The sequence below is a fragment of the Clupea harengus genome, chromosome 20 (genome assembly GCF_900700415.2).
Source record: "Clupea harengus chromosome 20, Ch_v2.0.2, whole genome shotgun sequence".
NCBI classification, from domain to species: domain Eukaryota; kingdom Metazoa; phylum Chordata; class Actinopteri; order Clupeiformes; family Clupeidae; genus Clupea; species Clupea harengus.
The window spans coordinates 25,050,901-25,065,519 of NC_045171.1; the positions used below are offsets into that span (position 1 = coordinate 25,050,901).

Below are 14,619 nucleotides of genomic sequence, written 5' to 3' on the forward strand. Positions count from 1 at the left end.
AAATTACAAGAAAGGCACCGATCTGCAGTACTAGGGTATTAATCAACAAACAAAGCTTTACAAGCAGAGAAAACAAAAAAAGCTGACTAAATGTTGACTAAAACATCATTTGCATTTAATATAACCTTGTATCATGTACCACACAAGTCTGCAGCGGTTTGCACCTGACCTGATTTTATGACATTTTTGTATGAAAAGAAAATGCTGAGATCATTAATAGTCAAATATAAAAACACAGAACAGAGAAGTTCTGAAAATCTACAGGTTTTCATTTTTTTTTTTACATGTATTTCTGATGTGTTTTAATGACATAGAATTAGTCTTAATTGTAAATAATACATGACTTAACATTGTATTACTAGACTAACATTTATTGAAACTTTGAAATGGATATTTGCAGAACTATATTAAAGCATTAAAGTATGTATATAATATTTTACATGTGCCCTATGTTCTTTAGATCTCCAAAGAAATTGCCTAGTTTGAATGAGTAGGAATTTTTTTCCCCTCACTACCAAATGTATTATCAAATAGCAAGCGTGCATAATATCTGACGTTTACAATGCACTGAATGTGCATAATACATTACCTTTTCATTTGGCTTAAGCATATACATTTACATCTTTCATTGCAACTCCACCCAAGTGTTGAAGAGCTGTATAAATAGCACTTCTGTGGAAATCTACTAACTGAAGCAGTTCTATTCTATGGCCTTGAAAATCAGATAAGGCACCAAGAATGCAGTGGCAGCATCATGCAGTGTGAACACATTTCAAAGACATAAGCACCATGCAAATAACTATACTAGTTATCAAAAGTAATACTAATATCAATAACTTTACTTGAACATACAATTATAATTAAACAATAAACAGACAGATATAAAACTGTATTTATTTGTGTCTTTCAAGGTACATTCTATGTCAAACACTGATTAACTTAACAATATCTTAAAGGATGAAATAAAATCAAGTTGATGAAGATTTCTGAATATCTGAAAATCTCTACAATATTTACTTTTACAAGCAGTTACAAAAAAAGAATTTAAGCTAATACTATTGAGCATTTTCATATTGCACATGGTGTGATATATAATTCTGACTTCATCAAAAGCTATGTTAAACACATTGTATTTCAAATACTATGTGAACACACAAATGCTTCTGAAGTATTCAAAATAGTATACCCCCTATCTCATTTCATAGCCATACACTTCAAAAATAATTTTGATATATTACACACAGTTGCAGTTTAAACTGAAATCCTGTTTCACAGAAATTTCAAAGTATTTCACTTTAATGCACTCTTTTGGTTGCGTACGAAACCTTGTACAACTTTCTCTGGGATGTAAAAAAAAAAAAACAGTAAAAAAAAAACAATAAGACTGAAACTATGAAGCATCAGCTCATGCAAACATACAGTAAAATTCAAAATATGGTAAATCATTGTCCTCTTATCATATCAGTAGACAATTCCATACAGTAACTCCATTTGAAACAAAGTTTTAGATAAGTAATTCATGGCTCTATAGACAAAGCCCAAATAGTGTTAAGCATTCTATATGTTCCTTGATATTTAAATAGTATATATTCTTTAAATAATTCTGCATAGAAAAATAAATTAAATATGAATGTAATTGCACTATGCATTTACAGTTGATGGTGATCATAAAACATGATAATTAGATTTTTCTGTTCTTGACACAATATGATTCTTCATGGGATTATTTCTTCCATTGTTGACCATTGTAATTTACAAACTGCACAACAAATACAAACAATGTCAACTTACAAAATAAATTCATATACGCTTACATGGCAAGCAGCTTCTTCACTTGGGCTGATGAAATGTCCATTTATATGCCATACCCAAACACCTCAAGAGCAATGACATTTATGAGAATAATGATGAAATGATTCTTTGCAGAAATAGTTCATGGATTTATATATCCCATTTTAACAGCTTTCCGAGTGACGAAATTTAACTAGTATTACAATTTATCAAGGGCAAACTGTTACCATGATGGAGAGATTATAAATTACTGCAACTCAGTCGCAGAGACAAATTGAACAGCCCCGTTTGTTAAATTAGCTACAGCACCCTATGAATTGTTCAAAAAAGAAACTTAGTTGATATACATAAATTGCAAAGGTAAACACAACACACTTTCAAATATCCATTGATTTGGTGTACAGAAGAAGAAAGAGAAAAAAGACAGGAAATTCAGATCAAAGAAAGAAAGAAAGAAAGAAAGAACCCATTCTGATAGCAGCTACACCACAATTAAATTCAATGCATGTCTCATCATATGATATCATTTATAAAATTATAAGATCATCACAATGGTAAAAGGATTCAGATCTGTAACACAACTACAGGTTCTAGTTTTTTTACTCCCATCCGTAATGCTCCAGTCCATGTTTTTCCAGAAGGCACTTTTGACTAAAGAAAAGAAGGATGGTGGTTAATGACTAAATTTGACTCATGGTCGTTTGTTCTTCTAACACTTGAAGGTAGTCAGGTGTACCTTGCAGTTTTGCTTTTAGTTCATAATATTCACTTTTGCGCTGCTCCACTACAATCTTACTGTGGTTACCCCCTATTAAAGACTTTTTCCCTTTTTTGTCCTGGGTTTTCTCAGGGTAACGGATCTCAAATCCACTTACACCTATAGTATTGAAATCCCTTTTGTTCTTTAAGTAGTTGTGAAGGGACATGGAAGAATCCCTTCCTGGAAGAAATTCATCCAACTCATCGATAGTGCTCAGCCTCTTCCTGGGGTCCAGGGGAAGACACTCTTTGTCTCTGTCAGTGCTATTGCACAGGATTATTTTCTGTCTCTGAGAGTCAGTGTACTTAAAACCTGATTCAGAGTCTCTGATCCCGCAGGTGTGACTCTTACTCATGTGTTCTATGGTCTGAGGGATGAATGTCTCCCCGCCTAGATCATCGTTTCGGTTGTATTTATGGTTGTGTCGTCGTAACTTAATTGGCATGGTGCCACATTCTTGGTTTCCCAAACCCTCTTGTCTCACAGCTGGCTTCTGGTTGCGCCTCAGCACGAAGACAAGGAGGCAGAAGGCAACAAAAACAGTGAGAATTAGAACCACCAAGATGCTAAGAATCATGATGGACAGAGGTACTGGGCCTCCGGGGGAGGCCTTACCCATACCTGCTGAGACCACTGATGTATGCATGGGCATGGAACTGGTCAGTATAAGGGGGGGTTGTGCTAGAAGCTTGGGGCACAGAATTTCATTCTTAAGATTGCGAAGTTCTATGTTAAAGAACTGTAAAGGAGACGCACATTTGACCTCTTTTACGGCGACCTGCCCATTCTGCTTCTCCAGCCAGAGCTTCAAAGCCACTAAATCACACGAACACTCCCATGGATTCCCCTCCAGATCTATCTGAGTGAGCGACCTGAGCTGATCCAAAACACCACTCACAGGCAAATTCATAAACTGGTTATATTTCAGATTCAGTCGAGCCAGGGGAACATTAGCAAATACGTAGGCAGGCATACTCCTAAGGACATTATTGTTAAGATATAAGAGTTGAAGACTTGGCATGGAATCAAACGTTCCAGCTAATATCTCCTTTATGGCATTGAATTCCAAGAACAAATATTGGAGGTTGGAAAGGCCGATGAACATCTCAGGATGGAGCTGCTCAAGCAGATTTCCGTTTAGATATAGTCTCCTTAGGTTGGTCAAATTGGCAAAGACTCCCTTTTGAACCGCAGCTATTTGATTACTGCCCAGATGGAGCAGGTCTAAGCCCTCAAACCCCTGGAAATCGAATGGACTGAGATCCTTTATATAATTACCACTGAGATGCAACTTCTTGGAATTTTGTGGCTTGGGTGCAATATCTGCTAAACTGTTGATATTCCTTTCCTGGCAGCTGACACTAATCCCAAAGTCAGATGAATGAGCCTTGCACGTGCATGGCTGTGGACAGGAGAGGGGTGGGACTCTGGTTTGATAGGAAATAATTTGACCATTTTTACCAAATGGAATACCAGCAACAATTCCATTACCGTAAATCTTTGAAGAGCTGGTTGTTTTGGGTACTTTGGTAGCTGTTGATGCTATTGTGGTTGGTGCAACATTAGACGTCGCCTGGTCATTCTCAGGATGGGAGGGTGGCATTCTGACATCAAAATCACTACCTTCTCCCATGGGACACAGTTCTTGTTTATTTGTCTCTTTCAAAAGTCGTCCGTATAAGTCACTGGGGGTTTCACATACAGCCTCACCAATGAAAATATTGTAGGGCATGTTTTCCAGCCAGGCCTTTAAAGGCAATAATTCACAAGTGCAATTCCATGGGTTGTCATCAAGCTGCAACTCCACGATTCTACCGATATGCTCCAAAAGTCCAAGGTAAGGGAGCCGTTGTATCCTGTTTCCTCTAATATCCAAATGTGTGAGCGAAGCAAAGCGAAAAATGTTTTCTGGTAAGATCTGGACGAGATTGTCATTAAGGATAACAACTTTGAGTCGGTGTAGTTTGTTGAAGGCTCCCTTTTCAATAAATTTGATTAAATTGTAGTCGGCCTGGAGGTATTCCAAGTTCTCGATTCCACGGAAAGTGTCAGTACGTAGCTCTGTTAATTCATTGTTATTTAAGTGCAGCTGCTTTAGTGCACTCAGCCCAAAAAAGGCGCCTCCTTCGACGTTCTGTAATTTGTTGTTTCCCAGCTGTAGCGATACTGCATGCGTAAAATTCAGAAAGGAATTAGGATAAAGAATGTATAGGAGGTTATTTTGAAAATTTAGGTGGTACAGGCTAGAAGTTGCAGGTGGCTGCAGCTCTGTAGGTCTGTAAACAGTTATTTTCTCACAGTTCACATAAAGGACATTTTCAATGGACATACACGAACAAGCACTGCAGGTCTCCGTGGAAAGGCCAGAATCCAAGTTAGAAAAGGATCTTGATACAGAAAGTGCCAAAAGAACAAGCAGCAGCATTTTGCCTTTAAAATCCCCCAGTGAACCATTTAGCAACCTTAAAGGAATGAAACAGATAAATCAATTTTACAAATGTGCATGACAATCTTTCAATCAAACAAAAGACAAAGATAATAATAATAATAGTAATAATAAGAATAATAATAATGATGATAAGAATAATAATTTGCCTAACAGCAAAAAAAAAATCATATAGAATCCAGACCATGGAGGAAATGTGTCTGTCTCAGCAATTGTTAATTGCAGGAAGAGATAAAACCCTCATTAGGCTGGTTGTGTCCAAAACACACATTCACAGGCAAGCGCAAACACACACATCGACGCCTGCGCGCGTGCACACACACACATGCACACACACACACACACACACACACACCAAATACACAACAGCTGATACAACGTTCTGTGGCTGCATCACATTAATTAAATTTGATTTAAATAAAAACAAAATGTTACGCATCTATTTGGTGACTAGAAAAATCCAAAACTCACCCAAAGTGGTTATAATGTATTTCTCTGATCCGATTACAGCGAAAATCGGCAGAGCATGGAGACGCACTGTTCCCATTGAGACGTCAGTATCGCAGTGGTTTCAAATATCAGCCCCAGCGCCCCTTCCAGTCATACTGTCCTCCTTCAAACGCATATTATTGTGTAGGCCTATAACCCAGACCATTGTACGTCCTTGAGGTATTTCAGTTATAAATGCATTCAAAGGACCGTCTGCATTGAAATTACTTCGAGGGGAGGGGGGGTATTGGTTGGGGAGTCAAACACTCACCAGTCAAAAAAACCCAACCGGAAAATCGTGAAAATGATGCCCTTAAAAACAATACGTCCACAAAATCTACAAAATTTTAGAATTTGCTTTGGTTGAGTTTGGTGAATTCTGGAAAAATCGATACAATCCTTTCCATTTTACTCACCCTTTGCACGCAATTTTTGACAAGCTCCTTCTGTCAGATTCTGCAGTCTGTAGGATTGTCAGTGCGTTGTCACACTAAGGTAATAGGCTACTCGGAAAGAACGAAAGAAAAGTAGCCTACGTGAACAGACATTCACAAAAGCAAGATAGGCGACTGAACTGACGCGGAAAATGAATTATTCAGCTTAGTCAGATGCGGACAAAAGGAGGGCTGTACATCCCCATCTTCTCATGTTAAAACGCTGTTTTTGTTAGAGCATAGGTCAGCTTGGTCGACGAGCTTATGGAATAGCTTAAAATTCTATTTTGTGTGTTCCTTTTCGTCATTCCTCCCAAAGAGTAGGCTACTGGTGTACAGCTGCATTGAGCTTCCCACGACAGGAGGGGGGAGAGAGAATGCAGAGATGGGGGAGGGGGCAGATAGAGATGGAGCGAAACGAAATGATGTACATAACAATTAACATTTGCCAACCATGCTTTTGTAATATTACAGTGATTATGTTCGAAAACCCTATATATAATAGCCGAACCCTTAGGAAAGAGCTAAATGTTCTCAAATATCCCTTCTATAAAATATGGTGATACCGCTGTCAGAGTCAACCAGTGGTGATCTGTTTTAATATAAGAGCACCGAAAACGACAGAGCGCGTGAGGTGCATTTAAAAGTGTTTCTATAAGAGCTGCAGTAAGAGTGACACTCAGCGTAGCGGTAAGAGGATCGCCAGAACTTTCATTTAGCTTATTTTTAACAATGAACCACTGTTATTTTGCTCGCACGCTGAGGTATGGACTAATAGTCATCATACAACAGGTGCTCTTTTTTCTTGGTGTTATTGCTATGTCATAATCAGTGAAGTTCAAAAAAACGTTCGCAGACGATACACACATAAAACGTTAAGTCTTTTCACTGTAACTGACATACTGGTTAAGCTACATGGTTCAATCGCTTTGAAGTTATACTAAGGCACTGCATGTTAATTAGCCTGCAGTTACAGGATGAAGTGTCACGATGCTTGTCAGTGCATCCGTAAAAAAGAATTGCGCCCTCATCTGGTGGTAATACGGTTGACTAGCTTAGGCTTACTTTTGAAATTGATCTGATGTTCATACAATCATGAACATAGGTGCTCAACAAAACACCAACCATTTTTTTGTTTCACTGTTGTAGGTTATAACTGATTATCTTGTTTTTGCTGTAGGTACCCCACGATGAAAGATACCTACAGTTACATATGAAGAGTGCTAATTGGATTTATTGTTTAGAGGCATTGTTAATACAGTGTCTCCCTAAAAAATGAGGCTACAGTTCAGTCACACTTATAAAATATCAATGCTAATTTATTGAAGACAAAGAAAGGTATCACAATCACAGTTGTATGTAAGAATGTTAGTGCTTGTAAATATTGTTAATGACCTTAAATTGATTTAATTCAGATTTAGTTTATAAAGAAGGATTGTCCATGTTAAACTATTTAGAAGAGTTCAATATTCTGAATAGTTGAACTTGTTATAGTGTTGTCTTTTTGCTCTAGTTCTTATAAAGATACTGATTGCATAAAACACAAGATACATTCATGAATAAAATGCAAAGATGTTTTTGTCATTATAAAACTTTACATGTGTCAGTGTCTTTGTTTTGAACTAAAGATGACAAAATGATTCAGTTTCACTGAGTAGATGGCAATATTTAAAATCTCTCATTCAGTCAATTTTTAATATAACTACAACTGATGGTGGTGGTGGTGGTGGGGGGGGGTGTGTTATCTTGACAAATTGATTTTTTAAATAGTGTGTGCCACTTAAACCTCTTTTTTTGTGTTATACCATTTAAAAGGGCTTTGATTCTAAATTGGTGAGTATATTTTATCTATGTAATGCAGCTTAGCCACACACCAAGCCTTTTTGAATTTGATATTGTAATAAAAATGTAATATTCCGCTTAAGCTTGAAAAAAACCTTCTCCCGTGGCTTCTCCTCGGTCAAATGGAATTTTTTTTATATGGTATAGTTGAATAACACAGTATTTCTAACACAGTTATAGTTAGAAATATTTTTTTAAAGGATTTTCGGGTATTGCAGTTTTTTAAAAGCGTATTCAGGAATTCTCCATCTTGAACTCAAAAATGAGGCGACGTATACAAATAATTACAAGGTAAGACTAGACCTAACATCCAACTACCAATACAGCCCAAAAACTTTAAGTGCGTTTGATTTCAACTTCAACTAACTTAATGGCAAATGTGAACAGTCAGTCGAGGAGGAGTTGATAAAAGATGGCAGTTAAACCAGACAGTTTCTCCTTCCCACCGTAGTTTGCAACTGACGTGACTAACAGGAGGTCTCACTGAATTGTGTTCCTTATTGTTGTTTACAATCAATACAGCTGAAATTCCCCTTTCCTTTTCATTGAAATAAACAGATTAAATAATAGTCTTCATTTAAGAAATCACTGCTGGGATACAAATAATGCGTCAACATTGCAGGTCACATCAGTTCAGTGTTGAGTGTTTTCTGCACATTTATATCGTCATCCTATAGCATTAAATGATCCCATATCAGATCCAAGTATTTCCTAAATTCACACCTTTAGCATAAGGAAACACATGTCATGTTTATCATGGGAGATTTTAGCCAATAAGGGTGGTGTTCTGACATCATGAAGGTGTGTTCTAGCTCATGCAGTGGATGGAGAGCAACTACAGAGCCTCAGTTTTACCACCTTGCTCCAGCGTGGTGTGCCATGATGATGTTCCGTAGTCTCACCACCTTGCTCCAGCGTTGTGTGACATGATGATGTTCCGTAGTCTCAACACCTTGCTCCAGCGTGGTGTGACATGATGATGTTCCGTAGTCTCAACACCTTGCTCCGGCGTGGTGTGACATGATGATGTTCCGTAGTCTTACCACCTTGCTCCGGCGTGGTGTGACATGATGATGTTCCGTAGTCTCACCACCTTGCTCCAGCGTGGTGTGCCATGATGATGTTCCGTAGTCTCAACACCTTGCTCCAGCGTGGTGTGCCATGATGATGTTCCGTAGTCTCAACACCTTGCTCCAGCGTGGTGTGACATGATGATGTTCCGTAGTCTCACCACCTTGCTCCAGCGTGGTGTGACATGATGATGTTCCGTAGTTTTACTACCTTGCTCCAGCGTGGTGTGACATGATGATGTTCCGTAGTCTCAACACCTTGCTCCAGCGTGGTGTGACATGATGATGTTCCGTAGTCTTACCACCTTGCTCCAGCGTGGTGTGCCATGATGATGTTCCGTAGTCTCACCACCTTGCTCCAGCGTGGTGTGACATGATGATGTTCCGTAGTCCTACCACCTTGCTCCAGCGTGGTGTGCCATGATGATGTTCCGTAGTCTTACCACCTTGCTCCAGCGTGGTGTGACATGATGATGTTCCGTAGTCCTACCACCTTGCTCCAGCGTGGTGTGCCATGATGATGTTCCGTAGTTTTACTACCTTGCTCCAGCGTGGTGTGCCATGATGATGTTCCGTAGTATCGGCGAAAGTCTGACAACATTTGTAACAAGCAAGCATTGTGTTAAAGGAACATTATGTAACAATTTTACCTTTAAACAGCTTCAGAATCATTTTGGTGGTACATTGCCTGCCACAGCATGCCTGGTACGCTTGGTATTGCACTATGTAACTTTGGTGGACAGGGTGCGACACCTCTCGCGAGACTATGTAATGCTTTATGCCACCACTTCACACAATAACTAGACCCTTCTGCTAGCTATGAGAAGAAGCTGGCACCGTATTCTCTGTATGGACGTCATGGCACAGGCAATGAAGAAACCGAGAAAGAGGTTGTCAGAGGAAATGTGGAAGAGGAAAAGTAACCGAGCAAGCGAGAATGCGACGTAGACTGTAACCTTATCCATGCAATCCCTGTCTCACGGAGATTTGAAGATTTTCCAGATGGCCAAAGTCACCCACCTCAGTCCCATCTCAGGCTAGCAACTAAATAAATGTATCTCATGCCAAAAAGTGTGTGCAGTCCATTTCACGCCAAATAAGCCTTGGAAGTTTCCAACCTTGAAAAGCTAACCTAGCTAGCTTCTAATAAATTACACTGTTCAATTTATATTATGCGCAATATGTGCCTTTATTATGTCCCCAACCACATTTTATTAGATAACACATATACCACATTCAAACGCTTAGATAATGAACAATGAATATAGGCTGAAAACACAAGCAGTATTTCAGCTAAACTAAAATTTGTTATTCTTTTGTTTATGTTAACGTTAATCTCCAAATAAATAAAACTATGCACTCATATTTGTGTAAAATCTTGTAATATTAGTTTGTAGTGAAAGGTGATTTCATAATTCACCCTTGTTCTTAGTGTGGTTCTACACACTGTTGTTTCATGTCATTTAAGTAGGGCTGTCAATAGATTAAAAAAAATTAACTAATTAATCGCACATTTTTAAATGAATTAATCGCGATTAATCGCGATTAAAAGTTTGTTTTTCTTCTTAAGACTAAATCTTATAAATTAACGAGTAATCACTTCATACAGCGTGAATTTTAGACACTGTTGTTTAATTGCAATTTTTTTTTTTTTTAAACACAATGGTGCCCCTCAATGTGTTTTGCATTAAGGTGATAACTTAAAGACGAGCTGCTTCTGTGATAGCTAAATTCAGCTTGACAAATGCTACATACAACTTCAGTTTTGTCGATTGTTCCGTCATTTTGGCTCGTAAACAGAGACTTTCCACCCAACAATCCCTCAGCTCTCTCCATCTTCAACTACCACAGTGGTTCTCAAACTTTTTCTGTCATTCCCCACTTTGAACAAGGGGGGCTTTCAAGCCCCACCTGTCCCTCATCGCTCCCATAAAATGGTAGGCCAAGCTTAAAATTGTCAATTATTGAAATAACCTCAAGTAAAAACAAATAGCATCTTATTTACTGTAGGTCAGCAAATGTATATTGCTTGGAATGATTTAATGTTTCATGTTGTAGTGTATTGTTGCTATGGACACGCACACATGGACGGATTATGAAACCATTGGTCAGGACGTGTAACAAAATACACCGCTTCCAACCACAAATAAGAGATACATTTAACCCACTTCTGATATTAACATATACAAAGTCTAAAAACAATTGACAGCAAGCAAAGTTAATAACAGCGACTCAGGGGCCCTTGGACCTGGGCCCGTTCAGCCCGTTCGGTAATCCATCCCTGCACGCACACACTATTGTATTTATTTCTGTTGACAGACTTTTATTTTGACAACTGTGACAGTTAGTAACGCACATGTCTAGTAAGCCTCTATTAAATTATGCTTTCCCTTGCACGCTCAAAAACAATGACTAAGTTATTTAGCTGTCTCACACTGTGATACGTTAGCACTTATTAGCCAGCTGTGTTGTAATCTGTTGTTGCTCTGATTCTTGGTGTAATGAATCTAATAGTAACTTGCTGTGTTTCGTTTCTTGTGTATTATTGTTTCACTCATAAGTTTTCACCTGACATCAATATAGGAGCAAGGCGAGTTAACCGTAGCCTACACAGCCCTAACTAAACTAAACTAAACTAAACTAAAGTAAAAAAAAAAAAAATAATAATTTAATTTAATTTTTTTTAATTTTTTTAAGTTGCGTTAACTGCGTTAAAATATTTTATCGCGTTAATCGCGGCCGCATTAATCGCATAGATTAACGCGTTAACGCTGACAGCCCTAAATTTAAGTAATGTGTTATACACGTAAGTATGACTGTTCCGGGATCGCGGTCCCTTTAAATATTCTGTTGTTGTGATACACTGTGCTCATAGGGTTACTGTTACAGGGGTAAGGGGAGTAAGGACAGAGAAACATGTCGGTGGTGGCAATAATATATATTGTATATAAATGTTAGCATAGGGTATGGGGTAGAGTAAGTGTACGGCAGTCCAGTGGGTGCAATTGGCCGAGGGTTTCTACAGGTAGACCGGGTGAAGAGACTACAGCAGCGTCCCATAGCGAAGATAGTCTAGATTAGGAGAGAAAGAAAAGAACAGAGTGAGTGGGTAGAGTTTGGCTGTCCATATGCGTAGATGAGGAGTAGTGGGGGTGAGGAGCAATGTTTCCACTTCCATCAGCAATTGGAGGATTGGATGCTGTAGCAGAGCCACCATTAGTAACTCCTGACCTATTACCGCAAATTATGCCTGAAATGAGGCCTACTCCAACAACTGCTGACCCACAGTTTTGTGCCTCCTTTCGAAACTCAACAATGTTGCCTCCTATGGGTTCATACAATGCATGACTTGGTGGATATGGAGTTAATTTGTCTGGACTCCTTAGTGACCCCCCAGTGATCCCCAGCTTTGTGAATCTTCCTGCTCCCTCTGTCCCTAGTAGCCAAAATGAAGACGATGGTGGGAAAGATGAAGTAAAAAAGAGGCACATCTGGAATGGTTACATTTTTGTAATTGTCACGAATTCCCATGAATTCTAGTTTGTTTTTTTTCATCTGGTTTTGCTTTCATGTCTTATCACCATCTCCTGTCATTTCAGACCCTACCACTCCCACATGCCTGGCAATATACTCATCCCTCTCACCTGGTATTCCCCGCCCATCTCCTCACCTGCAGCTCATCTCCCCATTAGTCTCTCAGTATTTATACTTGTCACTTGTTCCGTGCCAGATTGTCTTGTGTGTTTGGCCAAGCTATCCCGCGTTTTGTTACCCTGTTATTTCATGATTCTGCCTGTATACTGGATTCCGGATACCCTGTCTGCCCCTCTTCAGATTGTTTGTTTGCCTGACTGATCTCACGGGTTTGACCCTGCCTGAATATATCAAGTAAACTAAACTTTCGCTACACACTGTCTGTCTGTTGTCGTGTTATTGGGTTCAAATCTATCTGTACCTGTAAACGTTACAGTACAATCTGGCCAACATGAACCCGGCCGACGTGGATTCACTCTGAGAGGAACTGTTAGCACAGGCTAGTGCCATTCGGCTCCACAACGAACAACTTACCTCCATAACCGGGGGCCTACAGGAGATGTCGGTTTGCCACGATAGGGGCATGATCTCCATTCAGGAGCAGCTCCAGAGAGTCTCACTGACAGACCGAGGATCGGTTCCTTGGCCACCCTCCAACTCCTCGCCTCGCACTCCTCCGGCGTCATTTGCACGCTTGCCTCCCCCGGAGCGTTAGTTATTCTGGTGCTCCTGGCTCTTTTCGGCTGTTCCTCATCCAGTGTTCCCTCGCCCTCGAGCTCCAGCCATCTGCCTTTCCCACAGAGTGGTCCTGGGTGGCATATATTATCTTGCTGCTCACGGGCAGAGCAAGAGACGGGGGAACCGCTAAATGGGAAATTTGCCTTCTGCTGATCGGTTGTGTTGTTCTCCGCTGAACTCAGGAATGTCTTTGATCACGTCACACCCGGAAGAGAAGCCGCTCTGGGCTTGTTCGAGCTGACACAAGGCGGAGGATCGGTTTTCCATTAAATTCCGCACCATGTCAACTGAAAGTAATTGGAATGCAGCTTCACTCTTTGATCACATCAAGGACGAGCTGGCGGCCAAAGATCTTCCTGTGGACTTAGATGCACTTCTCGCCCTCTCCATTTGCATTGACGGTCGTCTTCGGGAACGGAGGAGAGATAGGGACATGTTCACTAGCCCACAAATGAAGCATAGCCAGCCATCCCATACTCCGTTGTTGCCTTCTGAAGCAAACACTGGCGCCCCTAGTGAATTTCCAGAGCCTATGCAGCTCGGACGAACCCAGCTGTCAGTGACAGAACGACAAGGGAAAGCAAGTGTATGTACTGCGGCCAGGACGGCCATTTTGTCTCATCCTGTCTAGTAAAAGATGTGGCTCACCAGTCATCCAGAGGGCGCTGGTGAGCCAAACCGGGAGTCGGGAGTCGGTCGGGAGGTGCTGGGAACACCCATCCACGCTACTGCCCTGGATGGTCGTCTCCTCTGCAGGGTTACACACCGATCAATCCCTCTTCAAATGAACATGTCAGGTAATCACCATGAAACACTCTCTTTTCATTTAATTCACGCACCTCATCAACCCGTTATTTTGGGATATCCTTGGCTTAGGAGGCACAATCCTCACATTGATTGGGCATCAGGAACCATCATGCAGTGGAGTACCCATTGTCATGTGGTCTGTCTAAGATCTGCTCTGTCACCTGCTTTTTTAAAAAAAAATTTTTTTATATTTTATCTTTATTGAGGCCAACAGGTTTCAAACATTGTAGGATACTTTTCCTTTTACATCATTTCTCTTATGATTTACAGGTGCCTGATATATAGGAAAAACAAAAAAATAAAAAGGAAAGCAAACCAAATCGGAAATATAACTACAGGAAGTGTCACTACCTCATATCAGTATCAGTTTTCTTTCCAGGCCCTTTTTTTTTTTTTTTTTTTCACATCTCTCTGGATTTCGTCACCGGTCTACCACCCTCTGACGGTAACACAGTCATACTCACAGTTATTGATCGCTTTTCTAAGACGGCACAACTTATTGCATTACCCAAATTACCCACTGCCAAAGAAACTGCTGAGGTTATGTTGCACCATGTTTTCCGTTTGCACGGCCTTCCCAGTGATGTGGTCTTCGACCGGGGGCCACAATTCACCTCTCATTTCTGGTCAGAGTTTTGCAGTTTGTTGGGGGCCACTGTCAGCCTGTCATCTGGGTTTCATCCCCAATCCAATGGTCAGGCGGAGCGT

General features: G+C 40.1%; 1 protein-coding gene across 2 annotated transcripts; it reads right to left on the reverse strand.

The window, feature by feature from the left end:
* Positions 1–271: 271 nt before the first annotated feature.
* Positions 272–6,299, reverse strand: slitrk4 (SLIT and NTRK-like family, member 4). 2 transcript variants are annotated; one of them, XM_031587595.2, is made up of 2 exons: positions 5,903–6,299; positions 272–5,013 (listed from the first exon to the last, which is right to left on the reverse strand). In XM_031587595.2, exon 2 carries the CDS (start codon positions 4,974–4,976, stop codon positions 2,472–2,474), a length of 2,505 nt encoding a protein of 834 aa, XP_031443455.1. In that variant the 5' UTR covers positions 4,977–5,013; positions 5,903–6,299; the 3' UTR covers positions 272–2,471. The 2 variants fall into 2 exon arrangements, with proteins under 2 accessions (XP_031443455.1, XP_012690356.2); XM_012834902.3 differs by having other exon boundaries at positions 5,469–6,298.
* Between the last annotated feature and the right edge of the window lie 8,320 nt (positions 6,300–14,619).